At 39.2% G+C, this 15,000-nt stretch overlaps 1 protein-coding gene across 1 annotated transcript in view; it reads left to right on the forward strand.

Annotated features, from left to right (window-relative positions):
• The window catches only part of pigg (phosphatidylinositol glycan anchor biosynthesis class G (EMM blood group)), a 142,686-nt gene that overhangs the window by 95,414 nt on the left and 32,272 nt on the right, over positions 1-15,000 (forward strand). Inside the window, exon 10 of the mRNA XM_084430111.1 lies at positions 14,061-14,252. Coding sequence (XP_084286237.1) covers positions 14,061-14,252 — 192 coding nt within the window. The remainder of the gene's footprint in view (positions 1-14,060; positions 14,253-15,000) is intronic.

Below are 15,000 nucleotides of genomic sequence, written 5' to 3' on the forward strand. Positions count from 1 at the left end.
TTTGTGTTCATTCTTTTTCTTTTTTTCTTTTTCTCGTTCTTTTTTTCTCATAGTTTTTCTTCAGTTCATTCTTAGTTATGTCTGTTGGTTGATTCTTTTTTCTTTCTTTTGTTTGTGTGTTCAGTTGTTCATTGTTTTTTCTTCCGTTTGCTCTTTCTTTCAATCTTTTTTCTTTTGTTATTGATTGTTTTATTTCTTGTTTCTTTCATTAATTTGTTAATTCTTTGGTTTGTTCAGTTGTTTATTTGTTTGTTCTGTCTGTGTTGTTTACTTTCTCCATTTTTTCCATTCTTTGGTTAATTGCGTTCTTGTTCTTTTTGTCATTCTTTCTCTTGTTCAATTCGTTCTTTTTGCTTTTATGTTGGTTCTCTTGTTATTTCTTTTGTTCTTTCTAACTTTAGACCAATATTTCAGTTATTATTCACTTTTAAACTTCCTCTCAAGTCAAATATTGTCATCATTCTCACATGCTTCATAACCAAGTCATGGGGCCCTATCTCGCACCCAGCGCAATTAACTTTGTACAGCGACGCATGTATCATTCCTATTTTGCACCCGCGCACAGCGGACTTTTCCCTCCACAGACGCACGTCGGTAAATTAGGGAATGAACTTGCGCTCCCGGGGGCGGTTCAGCGAAAACAGGAGGCGTGTTCCGGCGCAAACGTTCCCTGGTGCTATTTTGCAGTTTCAGAAAACAATTCCGCCACTGACCAGGAGAAACCGAGTCTAAAGTCAGTGGTGCGTTGCGCATGTTATTCAGATGCTATTTTAAGGGCGCATGCTTGGCCATAATCAGTGTAGCGTGTGCACAACGCACACACACTTTGCTTATCTCATCTACACACAGACGCAGCAGTTATCATTTTTAGAAAACCATACATTATTACAAGGAAAAATATTACCACACGAGGGAAATCATTGGTGTCCATGAAGATGTGAAAAAATAGGCATAAATCTAGCTTACACATTTACCCAAATTATCATACGCCTGTTTAAGCGAAGCTAATTTGTGTGTGTTTCTCCATCCCCAATGTCACTTCTCTGTGTTTTACGGCCCTGACGAGAACGTCGGTCTCCTCGGCTGTGAACCGCTCCTGGCAAATCCGCCGTTATAATAGCAAACCGCCATGGAACAAGCACGCCTGCTCTTAAAGGGAATGTGAGATGACGCTCTGATTGGTTTATTTCACGTTACGCCCAAACCACACCTATGAGTAATGAAGCAACTTCAGACCAACACATTTTAGATTTGCGTCGGACGCAAGAGTCATTTATCCCGCCGGTAAAAGATTTATCCCGCCGAGATCCGCCCACAAAGTTTACTTGCGTTTCGCGCTTGATATTTGCATTTCAGATCGTTAAAACAGGGCCCATTATGTCCTGTGGCGTGCTTTAATGTTTTAACCACAGAGATAATTGCTTATCATGATAATACCAGATTGTCTGAGAAAATAGTTTCATGCAAATAATGCCCAAGGCCTATCTGTTTCCATTAAAAATATAAATCAATTAAAAATACAATTCGGCCAGTGGAAAAGATTGAGAAAAAATTTCTCTGAAATGTATTTTACACTATTTGATTTATGTATTCAAAAACAAGGCAAGGATAGGCAACTACATGATTTTTATTAATGTAATGTGTCTTGTACCGTTAAACGTCATCACGTGGATGAATAATCATATGCAGATGATATGCAGATGAGGATCTGCATAGTAAAACGAGGCGTTGTAAGCTCCATATATGGTTGGGATTTATAAGGTGAATTCTGCGCAGGTTCTGGCGTACGAACGGTTTTATAAGTCTGAATATTTTTTTGCGTACGCCTCTTTTGGCTTTCGGGCGCACGTACACTTTTAGTAAGGCTCCTACGCACAGTTTTATAAATGAGACCCCTGGTCTGTTCTTCAAACAGAACTATGACTTTAGAAGACTGTAACTACAGTCAGACATCAGGCGATTAATGTTCCTCTGAATCTCTCAGTCTGTTTGGGATCTGAGAGGACGACTCTGGACTCTCTCGGGCTCGTATGAAGACTGCCTGCAGACTAATGAAAAGATGACTAACTGCTACACTATAAAAGACATTTTAATGGATTCGCCCCTTTTATTAAGCATTTTAATTAGTTGACTTTTTAATGATCTTTCAGGCTCTTTTTTTCAAGATTATTTTGTCGCACCGCAGGACTGTTTAAAGAGGAGCTATTCTGCTTTCTTCTCATCTTCATCTGTCTTCAGGGTGTAATGTTGCCGTTTAAACATGAAAAAGCTCTGCAAAGTCACACAGTTCTTCTCTATATCAGTGTCAGTGTTTCTGAACTCCTGAAACGCCTCCATTGTAGTCTTGAGTTTCTTCCGGGAACGAACACGTCACAATATTCCTCATTATAATAATTAATGCGCAGAATAAAGGGGCGGGGCCTGGTTGAGTTAGTTAGTAGTGTGTTAAACTGGTGGTTATGGGAAGGGGCGGGACATTTCCCAAACACACTCGAAGTGCTCGACCAATCACAACACACTGCTCCAGCCGACCAATCAGAGCACAGTGTGCTTTTCAGAAGGAGGGGCTTCATAGAGACAGGAAGTAAACAGAGCGTTACTGACAGACTGGGAAGAGAGGAGCCGCAACATGAGGAAAATAATCAACATTCAAGCATAATGCCTCTTTAAGTAACTGCAAAAAACTTGCGAGTGATTAAAAACAATGACTAAACTGTTTGCTTTCCCTTCTGTTTGTGAACAGGAAACTTGTCAACTAACCAAAAGCCCAGATTTGTTTGATAAATATCCTCCAAACTCCCAGTGTCTAAACACTCTTCACCCGGGCGATTGCCTCCGCTCTCTCCTGTGTGCTGTGGTCCGTGAGTCTCTGGAAGTGAGGCACAGACAGATGGTCCCGGCGCCGGTCTGTGCCAGAGTTATTCTGCCCCATTAGCCGGTACCCGACCCGTCAGCCAATCAAAACCCAGCTTGGTCTCGCGCAAAAACCCTCGAGAGAAAATAAGCTGACAGAAGTTGCCAACAATCCTGGGAAGTTTCACTGGCATTTTTTTTTTTTTTTTGCTGTCTATTTAGCAACTTTATCCCTGTTTGGATTCAAATATAGTTATATAACATTAACATTCAGTCTGAATTAAAGGAAGAGTCCGATTTTATTTAATTGTTTGCCCTTAAGGGTCATAAAACAGTTGCAAGGGCGCAAACGCTTTAGTTTTATAGCGTTTAATTAGTTTCCCCTGAAGTGCTCTTGTAATGAGGTTTCTTGAATTGTAAATGAGTTTTACATGAGCATGCTCTTTACACTTCTCAGCGTCAGGCGACATCACTTCCCGCCCATATGTCCAACTGATAAATATTGCAACAAAAATAGCAAGCACTTTCATGCTGTGCCGAGCTCTGATTGGCTGACTTTACTCTCCTAGTAAACTTGATTTCCACGACTAGCAGATCTGATTATTTTAATGTCAGGAAAATTAAAAGCCATGTACTTTTGCATGGATAAAAATGAAGTCTACACTTATTTCTTATTTTATTTGAATGTTTTAGAAAGTTTGGTTTCAGTAAGTTTCTTCTGCTCTCCAAGGCTGCATTTGTGATCAAAAATACAGTAACAATTTTGCAATATTATTAGAATTTAATATATCTGTTTTCTATGTGAATATACAGTAAAGTGTAATTTAATTATTATTAACTTTTTTCCCAAAGCAGCTTCTAGATGCACATCTGATCAGTTCTTGCGAGTCGACCCATGTGACCCAGTGCTGTGATCTACAGTCGGGATTACAGGAATCATAGCTTTAATAGCAGTTCAGGAATCAATATATTCATACATATAAACATAATACACTCATACCCGGAGAATAGAAATCGGTGCCCTTTCAGTCTGTGTCTGGAGTGTTTATAGAGTTATAACAATACACTCAAGCAGGCTTTACATTAATGTGTCTTCTCTGATGATATCATGGATCGATCGCTCTCATTTCTTAAGTGCATGTCTAAAAAACCTTCAATGCATTTCTCTCTCTCTCTCTCTCTCTCTCTCTCTCTCTCTCTCTCTCTCTCTCTCTCGCTCTCTCTCACTCTCTCTCTCTCTCTCTCTCTCTCTCTCGCTCGCTCGCTCTCTCTCTCACTCGCTCTATCTCTCTCTCTCTCTCTCTCTCCCTCTCCCTCTCTCCCTCTCCCTCTCTCTCCCCCTCGTTCGCTCGCCAGCTCTGATGAAGAATAATTATTGCGGTCGTAATAAATCTCTGCATTCGTACAGGAGAGATGGACATGTGCCAGAGTCTCTGAATCCAGGGTTACAGGATTTTCTGTCCTTGTCGTTTAAAGCGTCCGTCGTCAGACTTCTCATTACATATATGGAGCTCATAATTATACGTGCGCTAATGAATCTCAGCGCAGACAGCTTTTATTATGATTATGTTTAAAGCACACGACGCATGAGAGCGAGTCAACTGATGCGGGAATCGTCTGAGATAATTGAACTGAGCTTAAAGGAATAGTTCATCTTAAATAAAAACCCTGATGTCATTGCAAAACCACATGACTTTCTTTCTTCAGTGGGGAATGAGAAAGCTGCGTTGCTTTCATACAAATGAAATGGGTTTTTGGCCTTGGCTAGTCTAGTTTAATTACTTAGAAACTTAGAACTTACGTTAACTATTAAAAACATTTCTGTTCATTGAAATAAAGCTGAAATTATATATATATATTAGTTGAAAAACCTAAATTAAAATGAGAAATGTTGCCTTGGCAATGAAATTATTCTCTGGAACTAAAACTGAAATAAACCTAAATAGCAATATTAAAAATAAAATAAAATAAAATGACTAAAGCACATGATGAAAGTACACATTTTTTAACTAAAATTAACTTAAAAACTACAGATATAAAAATAAAAGCTACTTTGGAATATTAATAAAACTAAAATAACACTGCTTAGAAAAATAGATTTTTTTTATTTATTTATTAAATTCTAACACGTTTTATTTTTGGATGAACTATTCCTGTGAGGACAGAGTTTGTGTTTATGTAAGTTTAACTTAGTTTAAGAAAAAGTTATTGATTGGAATATTGAATGAAGAGTTTTGGCTCTTGTTTTGATGCTTTGATCTTTTTTTTTTTTTTTTTTGATGTGTGTTTCTGTGTTTGGGATTTGCCGGCTCATATTATTGTTTTAGTTTGCACTAATTAATATTTGATTACCCGGCTGAAACGAGCCCTTCGGGAGGAATCTGCATTATCTCTGCGAGAAACGCTCGCTCTCTTAGATCCGTTACTAATGCAAATAGAGCACAGCTGTGAACAACACTTCATCTCAAGGCTGTAAATTATGCTTTTCCAGAAAGATTTATAGATTTTTTATTATTTTTCAAAATGTATTTATACTTTTATTCAGCAAGGAGGCACTAAAATAATCAAAAGACACAGTAAAGACTTTTATAGTCTTAAAAAAAAAGGTTTCGGTTTCAAATTCAACTTTATATTCATTCTAGCATCTAAGCTCTTGAATGGTCGTCTACCTCAGATGAACCTAAATTCATTATTACTTGATTTTTTTTTAGGTTTATGCATTTTAAAAACTGATGCACCTTTTTTTTTTATAAAAAAAGTTTGCACACAAAAAACAAATATATATGCTTAAAGAGGTGGTTGATTATGATTTGACTTTTCTAACTTTAGTTAGTGTGTAATGTTGCTGTTTGATCATAAACAACATCTGCAAAGTTACGACGCTCAAAGCTCAAAGCAAAGGAAGATATTTGCTTTTACAGAAATCGCTTTTTAAGGACTACAACAAACGGCTGGTAGAGACTACACCACATTCCTCCCGGGTTAGTGACATCACCAACACTAGAATTTACATAAACCCGCCCCCTGAACACGATTTATAGATTATCAAGACAAAATATGCTAATCAATGACTAGAAGATAACTACACATAGGCTACATAAATTCATCAACTATGTCGTCTCTTCTTCTTGAGTCTCTCCATCTTTCTGATGGTTTGAACATTAAAGGCTAAAAGTTTTTGAAATCTTCAGTGCATGTCTGTGTGAGGTAAAAGAACACGAGCTCTTGAAGCTCCGCCCCCTGTGCCGGGAGCAGCAGCTCATTTGCATTTAGGCAAGGCAAGGCAAGTTTAAAGGGACAGGCACAAAACTGTGCGTTTTTGCTCACCCTCAAAAAGTGACAACTTTAACATGCTATATAAAAATATCTGTGGGGTATTTTGAGCTAAAACTTCACACACACACACACTGACTTATTGTACATCTTGTGAAAAGGGCATTACACCACCCCTTTAAAATGGATTGTTTTCATACCTCATTCTGATCCTCTGTCCGAAATGAAAGGGCGACTTCTTTAAGCGCGTCAGTAAACGCCCTGTTATGATTGGCTAACGTCATTGCACAGGAAACAGTATCAAGCTTATTTTAGTTTAATTTTAGTTTTATTGATTTATATAGCACATTTACGTCAACCAAAGTGCTAAAATTATCAAAACATTATCCATATAAAACCATAATTTACAAACAAAGCATTATGAAATCATGTGATGCGTCTGTCAGATGATTCAACACAGTCTCTACAGTTTCTTTGTGAACTCTCCGTTTCACTGTGGTCAGATGCTCCGAGCAAACATATAATCCTCTGCCGTGATCCGGGATGCCTTTAAAATAAACCATCTACTTGTTTCTGACTCTCTTAAGTCTATAGAGAGACACAATCCGGCTGTTTAAACCGGACGTTCTTTCACTCTTTCATTCGTCCTGTTTTCGGCGACTGAACGCCAGTGGGCGGGGCCTATGATGCGATGATGTGTAACTATTGGTCGATGTCTTGCTCTGGAGGCGGGCATATGCAAATGTATTTGCCCGTGTGACCTCACAGATCCTGTAATATCAAAATATATCCTTTGTTTATTAAATATTGCTGGGGATTTTAATATTCACATAGATAATGCAGAAACCCAATATGGCAACAGAAATCAAAACTGTTTTAAATACATTTGATCTGACTCAGCATGTACACGGACCCACACACAATCGTGGACACACTCTAGATTTACGTATCAGGGTCTAAACATTTCATCGAAGGTTACTGTCTGATCATTTCTGTGTTTTCTTTGATATATTGATCTCTCCCATTGAAGCTAGATCTGTGTCTGTCAAGAAGAGATGCTTAAATGAGAACACTAGTGTACTATTTATGAAGGCCATATCCTTAACACCAAGCATATCTGTGGACTCTGTTGATTCTCTCCTCGAGTCCTTTAACTCAAAGGTTTAAAGTGTGATTGATGATATTGCTCCTGTGAAAGTCAGGGAGAAGACTGGCAGACTAAAAAAGCACCTTGGAGAAACTCAACAGCAGTGCAAAATATGAAAAGACAATGCAGAAAAGCGTGTAGTCCATTATAACATCTATACAGACAGCCTTCACACTTTCAATGCGGAACAAGGCAAAGCTAGACAGACTTTCTTCTCGAATATTATAAACAGAAACATTAATAACACACACACTCTTTTTGATACTGTAGAGAGACTGACAAACCCCCCCCAAGCCAGATTCCCAGTGAAACGCTCTCAGTTTGCTTCTTCTCTGAGAAAATCAATAATATCAGAGAGGAGATCAGCATGTCCTCGTGTGGCACTGAGGGTCAGACGGATCAGATCACATCCGCAGAAAGATACTATGTCTGATTTGGAAGAAATTAAAGCTACAATATGTAAGATTTTTGTAATAAAATATCCAAAAGTCACTCGCACAGTGTGATATATTTCCTGCAGTTGTGCACTTACTATATCCCAAAAGTTCCCAAAGATTTTTAATTTCAGAGAAATTCCAGTTTTAAATAATGTCTCGTCCCTGTTCAGTGTCGCCTGTCAATGACGTAATATCCGCGTTATCCCTGGTTTCCGCTCGTTCTGCCGTAGTAACCATGGCGACAGACGTGGACAACTGCGTTACGTCTAGCGGCGCGCTCACACTGTTGTTGTTTCGCTCAAACGTTATGGATCAGGGCAAGCAGACTTTGGGACAAAAGGAGAACTAAAACGAGGATCAATATCGGCGTGGCGTTTTCGAGATGCCGAGAGCTAGCGTCCGCGGCTAACTTCCACTTGACTTGTAGAGGTGAGCTAATGTACATAAAACTAATCAATGTTATACAGCTCAACATGATGAAACGTTAGAATATGATCAGTATGTTATGCTAATGTTGATCTCGCTCACTGCTAGTCTCATACAGACAAACTAACACACAGAATAACATTATAACTTTAACACACTCAAATGCAGTTTAGTGTGATAGTGTAGAGCAAGTGAAACAGCGCTGCGTTCCCTCACAAGTTTCATTCGTCTAATAAACTGCCCTGTGTGAGTGTTATTCAGCACTAGCGGGTAAGTTAGTTCGGCAGAATGAAATGTCCTTATTCATTTATATCCGCGGGACTCGCGTGTGGCGCTGAGATCTGTCTCTCATTAGCACTCGAGCCCTGCTTCACCACAGTCATGTTAAACACATCAGTGTATTCACTCATCCATAAACATTATTAGATCCTTCGGCATGACGACGAGTTCCATAATTCTGCGTCATCAACCAACGCCTTTTTAAAAAAAAAATCAGAGTTTTTGTCCCAACCTAACCTGAGGTTACCCCGGGAGTCCTAGAGCTCCTCCTGTCTGATTTTAGGGAAAAATCGGGTCTATTGGAGATGTACAATAGATTTTTTGGGCGCGTCGAAAGAACACCACAGACACGGTACAATCCACACGGAAAAACAAGCAGCTGTGCAAAATATGATACACCGGTGTTTTGCCAGATGGGAAGTTTATTTATGAGAAGTTTATGTATAATCATATTACTCTTTTAATTTCTTTTTATAACTGTATCCTCTGAATTCCTCCTTTTGACTCTAAACTGAACTCAAATGGCACTGAGATTTGGGTAAGAGACTTAAATTACTTAATTGACCCTTCGCAGGGAGTTTGATTGACAGGCGATCTGACCAATCATAATCCTCCATCCGCCGAGTCCGCCATTTTTGTCTGACAAAGCAGTCAGGAGAGTTAGTAGATTGACGTTGGAGGATTTGAACGGAGTGTACTGACGTCTTTCCGCGGTTAAAACAACATTCCTTCTGATGTTCATTCACGTTTATTTGATGCTATAAATTAACTAGAAGGAAGAGATGATCGGTTCACGAGGAGCTTTAACTGAGCGATCTGGGTTACACTTTATTTTACAGTGTCCTTGTTACATATGTTACATGTACTTACCATAGTAATAACAGTAAATTATGCATAATTACATACAACTAACCCTCAACCAAATCCTTATCATACCCTAACCCTATAGTACATGTAGTCAATCAACTCAGTACTTAAATATATAATTACACTGTAATTATGTCACTGTAACAGTGACACAGGCGCTGCCAGAACACCACAGACATAGTGTAATCACCATGGGAAAATATGAGTAATGAGAAGTTTATCTATCATCTTTTTACTCTTTTACTTCATTTTATAACTGTTTTAACTTTCCTTGCTTTTATTTTGTGATTAATGTAAATTCCTTTCTGTAAAGCACTTTGAATTGCCATAGTGTATGAAATGTGCAATATAGATAAACTTGCCTCGCCTTATAATGAGGAGGATGTGTTAAGCGATGCAACTTATGATGTTTTAAAGGTACAAAGACCTCCTATGTGTCAATAGATCAAGGCATATTTGATTTCTCATATCATGTGACCCCTTTAACTGAGAAAGTGGAGTGTCAAAAACTGCTCTTTCGTTTGGCAAAGAAATGTTTTTATGATTCCCCCCATAAATCATGCATGGATGCACACTTGGAAAATAGAAAGCCAGAAATAGTGTTCAATCCGTGCACCGGATTCCAGAACTCATGATGACAAAGATGAATATTTTAAGCGCGCGGCTGATGCGCACAAAAACACATTCGAAAGATTTTAATAGTAATAAGACACGGTTGACGCTTGAGCCGAACTTTAGACTCCAGAATGCTTTTCACAAATAAAGTAATTATCCTTTTTTCCGCTCAGATTGACAGGTCTGTTATTGTTCTGCGCTGACCTTCTCTGGTTTTATCCGGCTTTACTCGTAAGAAACACAGCTTTCTTATTTCTGCGATATGTCCGCGTTATTGTTTGCAGAGTCTAATTGGATGAGCGTGGCGTAGTGTTCATTCAGAAGTCCTGCTGAGTAAATGTTTGCTGTTGTAATGGAGGCGAGCTTCATTTCCAGGTTTAGTCTGAACTGACGGGTCTGGACGCCGGTGTCATGTGTGCGGTCGTGGTCAACAAAGGCTGAATGTTGCGATTTGTGGTTTTTGTGTGTGCGTGTGTGTATTATAGAGCGTGTCGTCTGAGAATGACCCGCCTCACAGGAGAGAAATCAACCCAATGAATGTATTCTGATGGGAATGAGAGCCTAAACAGACGGTCTTGAGAGCGAACGTCTTGGTCTCGTGAGTGTGTGAACGTGTTGTGACTGAAAGGTGCATGATGGGACATTTTCAAAACCTAGTGAGCTGTATCATAAGAGGAGCATGCTGACTGTCAATGGAGTTATTTAAAATATCTATATTGTGTGACTTATCCATTGGTTTTCGGTATTGAATAACATGCACTATTTGTTATTAATCTCTCTCACTTTGTCTTCCATTTTGACTTCTTCTCAGTGCTGCCGTTATATATCTTATAACATTTTATATCGACTTTCTTTTGAAACATCAAGAACTTATGGAAGCTTAATTGTTTCCGCCACTGAATAAAAAAATAATAAAGGTAATTGTGATATAAACTCGCAATTTGGACTTTTTCTCACAATTGTGTGATATAAAGTCAGAATTGCGTGATATAAAGTCAGAATTGCATGATATAAAGTCAGAATTGCATGATATAAAGTCAGAATTGCATGATATAAATTCAGAATTGTGTTATAAAGTCAGAATTGCGTGATATAAAGTCAGAATTGCATGATATAAAGTCAGAATTGTGTTATAAAGTCAGAATTTCGTGATATAAAGTCAGAATTGTGTTATAAAGTCACAATTGTGTGATATAAAGTCACAATTGTGTGATATAAAGTCACAATTGTGTGATATAAAGTCACAATTGTGTGATATAAAGTCACAATTGTGTGTTTTAAAGTCAGAATTGTGTGTTATAGTCACAATTTCGTGATGTAAAGTCAGAATTGTCTGATTTAAAGTCGCAATTATCTTTTAATATGTTTGATCTGTGGCGTAACCATAAGAACACACACATGACACACACATGACTCCTGCAGCTCACGAGGTTTTGGACATGAGCTTCACACTGAAGTATTTTCCACTCGTACACTAGAAATCCAGACCCAAATCTGAAAGATTAATGGTCTGGCATTGAGAATTGAAAATCTCACTGCACGCAACTGGATAACACTTCGACCAATCACAACAACACACGGGGTGACGTATCCTTAGCTTAGCTTCCAGCGGAGCTAACTGGTAGATTAGACTCTTGCCGTATCCGGTCGGCAAAACAGCAGAAACGCCCTTCTTGCAAAGGAAGGATTCGAGCGCCGTCTTCTGTTCCTCTTTTAGATAAAAAGCCAAGTCTAACTCGTTCATTATAGCGGCCAAAGCCGTTTCAGACAACTGGTGTTCATCCATAGCCATCTCGCAATGTTTACTAATGACTTCGACGTCACAGCGCTGTCGTCATCTCGCCTCTGCCCCGCCTATATCAGATAACCCGCTGTGATTGGTGCAGCTCGGATACAAGTGCATATTTAATGAGCATCATTACTCGACGCCAGAGTCACTCGCGAGAACTTCCAGGTACTCGTATACACTCTCCGAAGCAATCTGACACGGTCATACATGCCCTTGCACTTACTTTGAAACCCGACCCTGAAATGCACTCTTATATGCAGACAGGTGTGTGTGTGTGTGTGTGTGTGTGTGTGTGAGATGCATTAGTATTCTTCAGGCTGTCGGAGAGAGGATAGATGAGGAGCAGAGAGATGCTCAGGGTCACTGGCATCAGGAGGAACATTTCTCTCTCCGTCTGCATCTTTTTTTTTTTCTCTACTTTCTTTTCTTCCGTTCTCTTTCAGCGCCGCATTCGTTCCTCGTCTCGCTCTCTCGCCTCCTTTCTCCTTTTCTATACGCAATACACTAAACAAAATCACTGCTCGTGTTTAGTTACACACACTCTTAAAGAGTAAACGTTACATTTTTGGTTCCCTAACGAACCATTTTCACTATGAAGAACCTTTTGTGGAATGGAAAGATATCCTGGATCTTCATGGAACCACAGATGCCTTTATTTTTAAGAGTGTATCGTGTTTATTTAATTCTAGACAAAGCTGTCTTTAACTTTATGATGTTATATGGACAGTCAGTCAGTCGTTATAGTCGGTGAACTGATTGGCACACAAACCCTGGAGTTGCTGAAGTTTGAGCCTTATTTATTTTCTATCTGAGTTGGACGTGACAAAAGTAGGGCAATCTCAAAAGCCACTCAAGGAGAGCGAGTTGTTAGACGGATTTAAAGCATAAACTTGTTATTTTTTAGCCGATTCATTAAAAGAGTCGCCTTAAAATGAGTCATTTGTACTCGGCACGCTGTGAGCTTGCAAGCGCAACATGGAAATATTTGTTTTCTAATTCATTTCTTGATATATATTTGCAGTGTCGAGTCTCAGCTGCAAACTCACAACTCAGCTAAAACATCATTTCATTTAATGTGATACTTTAGATTCGGTATCAGTGCTGAATTACACTCTCTCTCTCTCTCTCTCTCTCTCACTCTCTCTCTCCCTCTCTCTCTCTCACACTCTCTCTCTCCCTCTCTCTCTCTCTCTCACTCTCTCTCTCCCTCTCTCTCTCACACTCTCACTCTCTCCCTCTCTCTCTCTCTCTCCCCCTCTCTCTCTCTCTCTCTCTCTCCCCCTCTCTCTCTCTCTCTCTCTCTCTCGCTCTGTCTCTCGCTCTGTCTCTCGCTCTGTCTCTGGTAATGAGCATTAGTTTCTGTGGCTTCATGTCAGTGTCACATTCATGCACACCTTTAGCACTCACCCTTCCTTTACTTCCATACACACCTGCTCTCACACACACACACCTCATCATGTCCGCACTGCTGACACACACGCACACACACCTTTCGGTCTGCCCTCTGTGGCCCACACCTGATTACCTTAGATGAGAGGAGCACTCCAGCTGCATTCTGAACACTCTCTCTCTCTCTCTCTCTCTCTCTCTCTCTCTCTCTCTCTCTCTCTCTCACACACACACACACACACACACACACACACACATACATACATACATACATACACACACACTCACACTCTCACTCACACATACATACATATATATATACACACACACACACACACACACACACACAGTCTGGTTCACTATATTTGTGAGGACTCTCCATAGATGTTTTATTTATTTTATTTTATTTATTATTGAAGCTGGGTGGTTTTGTTCATGGTTTAAAAGTTTTTATCGAGAATTTATTTGAGAAATGGAGAAAATAAATGGGAAAAATGATTTTGGAACGAAAACCACTGGACAAGTAAACAGTCGGTGTTGTGTAGTATAGAAAAAAACAATATTGGGTTTTATATATATATATATATATATATATATATGTAGGGTTAGAAATGTATAAACTTATCATTAATCATGCAACTCCAAGTTTCCAAGTTTCAAATTCTGAGTTGCGGCATATGAGGATCAGTGAGATTTGTGTGTGTGTGTGTGTGTGTGTGTGTGTGTGTGTGTGTGTGTGTGTGTGTGTGTGTGTGTGTGTGTAGAACAGAAATTCAGTGTGTGTTATTGCACAACAACCCAACTTAACATGGAAGATGTGTTGCATCATGTCTGTTTATGCTGTTACACTGTACGTGTTTAAGGTTCAAATCATGTGGGGTTTGTCTTTCTGCTGTTTTATATTCAACGTTTGTGCGCAGGCATATGTGAGGAGAACACGTCTGTCTTGTTGTTTATTCACTGTGTGTGTGTGTGTGTGTTTCAGTGGGGATCACAAGCCCTTCCTCTCGGTGTTGTCGGTGTTGTCTCTGGTTCTGATCTTCCTCCTGGTTCAGCGTCACTGTTCGCTGGTGTCTAAGATCGCACTGGCGCTCGGCATGCTGGGAGTTTACAGCTATCGCGCCGCTGTCGGAAACGTCCTGTTCCCATGGCAACACAGCAGCCGCAACGTCTCCAAGTAAGTTTGATGATATTTAAATATCGTATTGACATATTCCTTGAATGTCAGATGGTGAATAAATTAGCTCCCCTCATTATCGTTCGTTGTCTGAAGTTTCTTCACTAACTTTGTCCGTGAGTTTAGAAACGTCGAGAGTTTTTAACGTGAGAGCTCGACTCTAGAGAGTGAAGGTTGGTTTAGGAATGTTTAAACCCGTTATTAACAGAAATCTCACACACACACACTGGATAAACCACATCAGCATGAGTCAGACTGATGCTGTTTACTTTTCTGGGGTAAGCAAAAAAATCTGAATAAGAATGGAAAACAAGATTATTTTGCTTACCCCATTGGCAGATAATTTTGCTTGTTTTAAGCAAAAATTACTTAAATCACTTTCTTTTTATCTTAAAACAAAACAGAATTTATGATGTCATTTTACTTCTCTAGTAAATGCTTCTTGATTTAAGAATTTTTAGATATTTGGACTGCAAACAAGACAAAAATACTAAGTAAGAAAAGCATTTTTTGCAGTGTTTTAGACTTGTCTAACACTATAGACCGGTCTAAAATAGCTTTGTGAAACCGGCCCCTGAACGTTCGCTGTGATTTTGTCAAAGGTATAATAGACCCAAGTGAATCGTTGTCATGTAGGAATGAGTTATATGAGTATACTCATTATATACTGTATGTTATACACACAGTACATATACATATTTATACTCGTATGCATCTGTGTACTTGTTTCTGGCCAAAGAGAGCCCCA

The sequence above is a fragment of the Rutilus rutilus genome (genome assembly GCF_951802725.1).
Source record: "Rutilus rutilus genome assembly, chromosome: 14".
In the NCBI taxonomy this organism is placed as follows: domain Eukaryota; kingdom Metazoa; phylum Chordata; class Actinopteri; order Cypriniformes; family Leuciscidae; genus Rutilus; species Rutilus rutilus.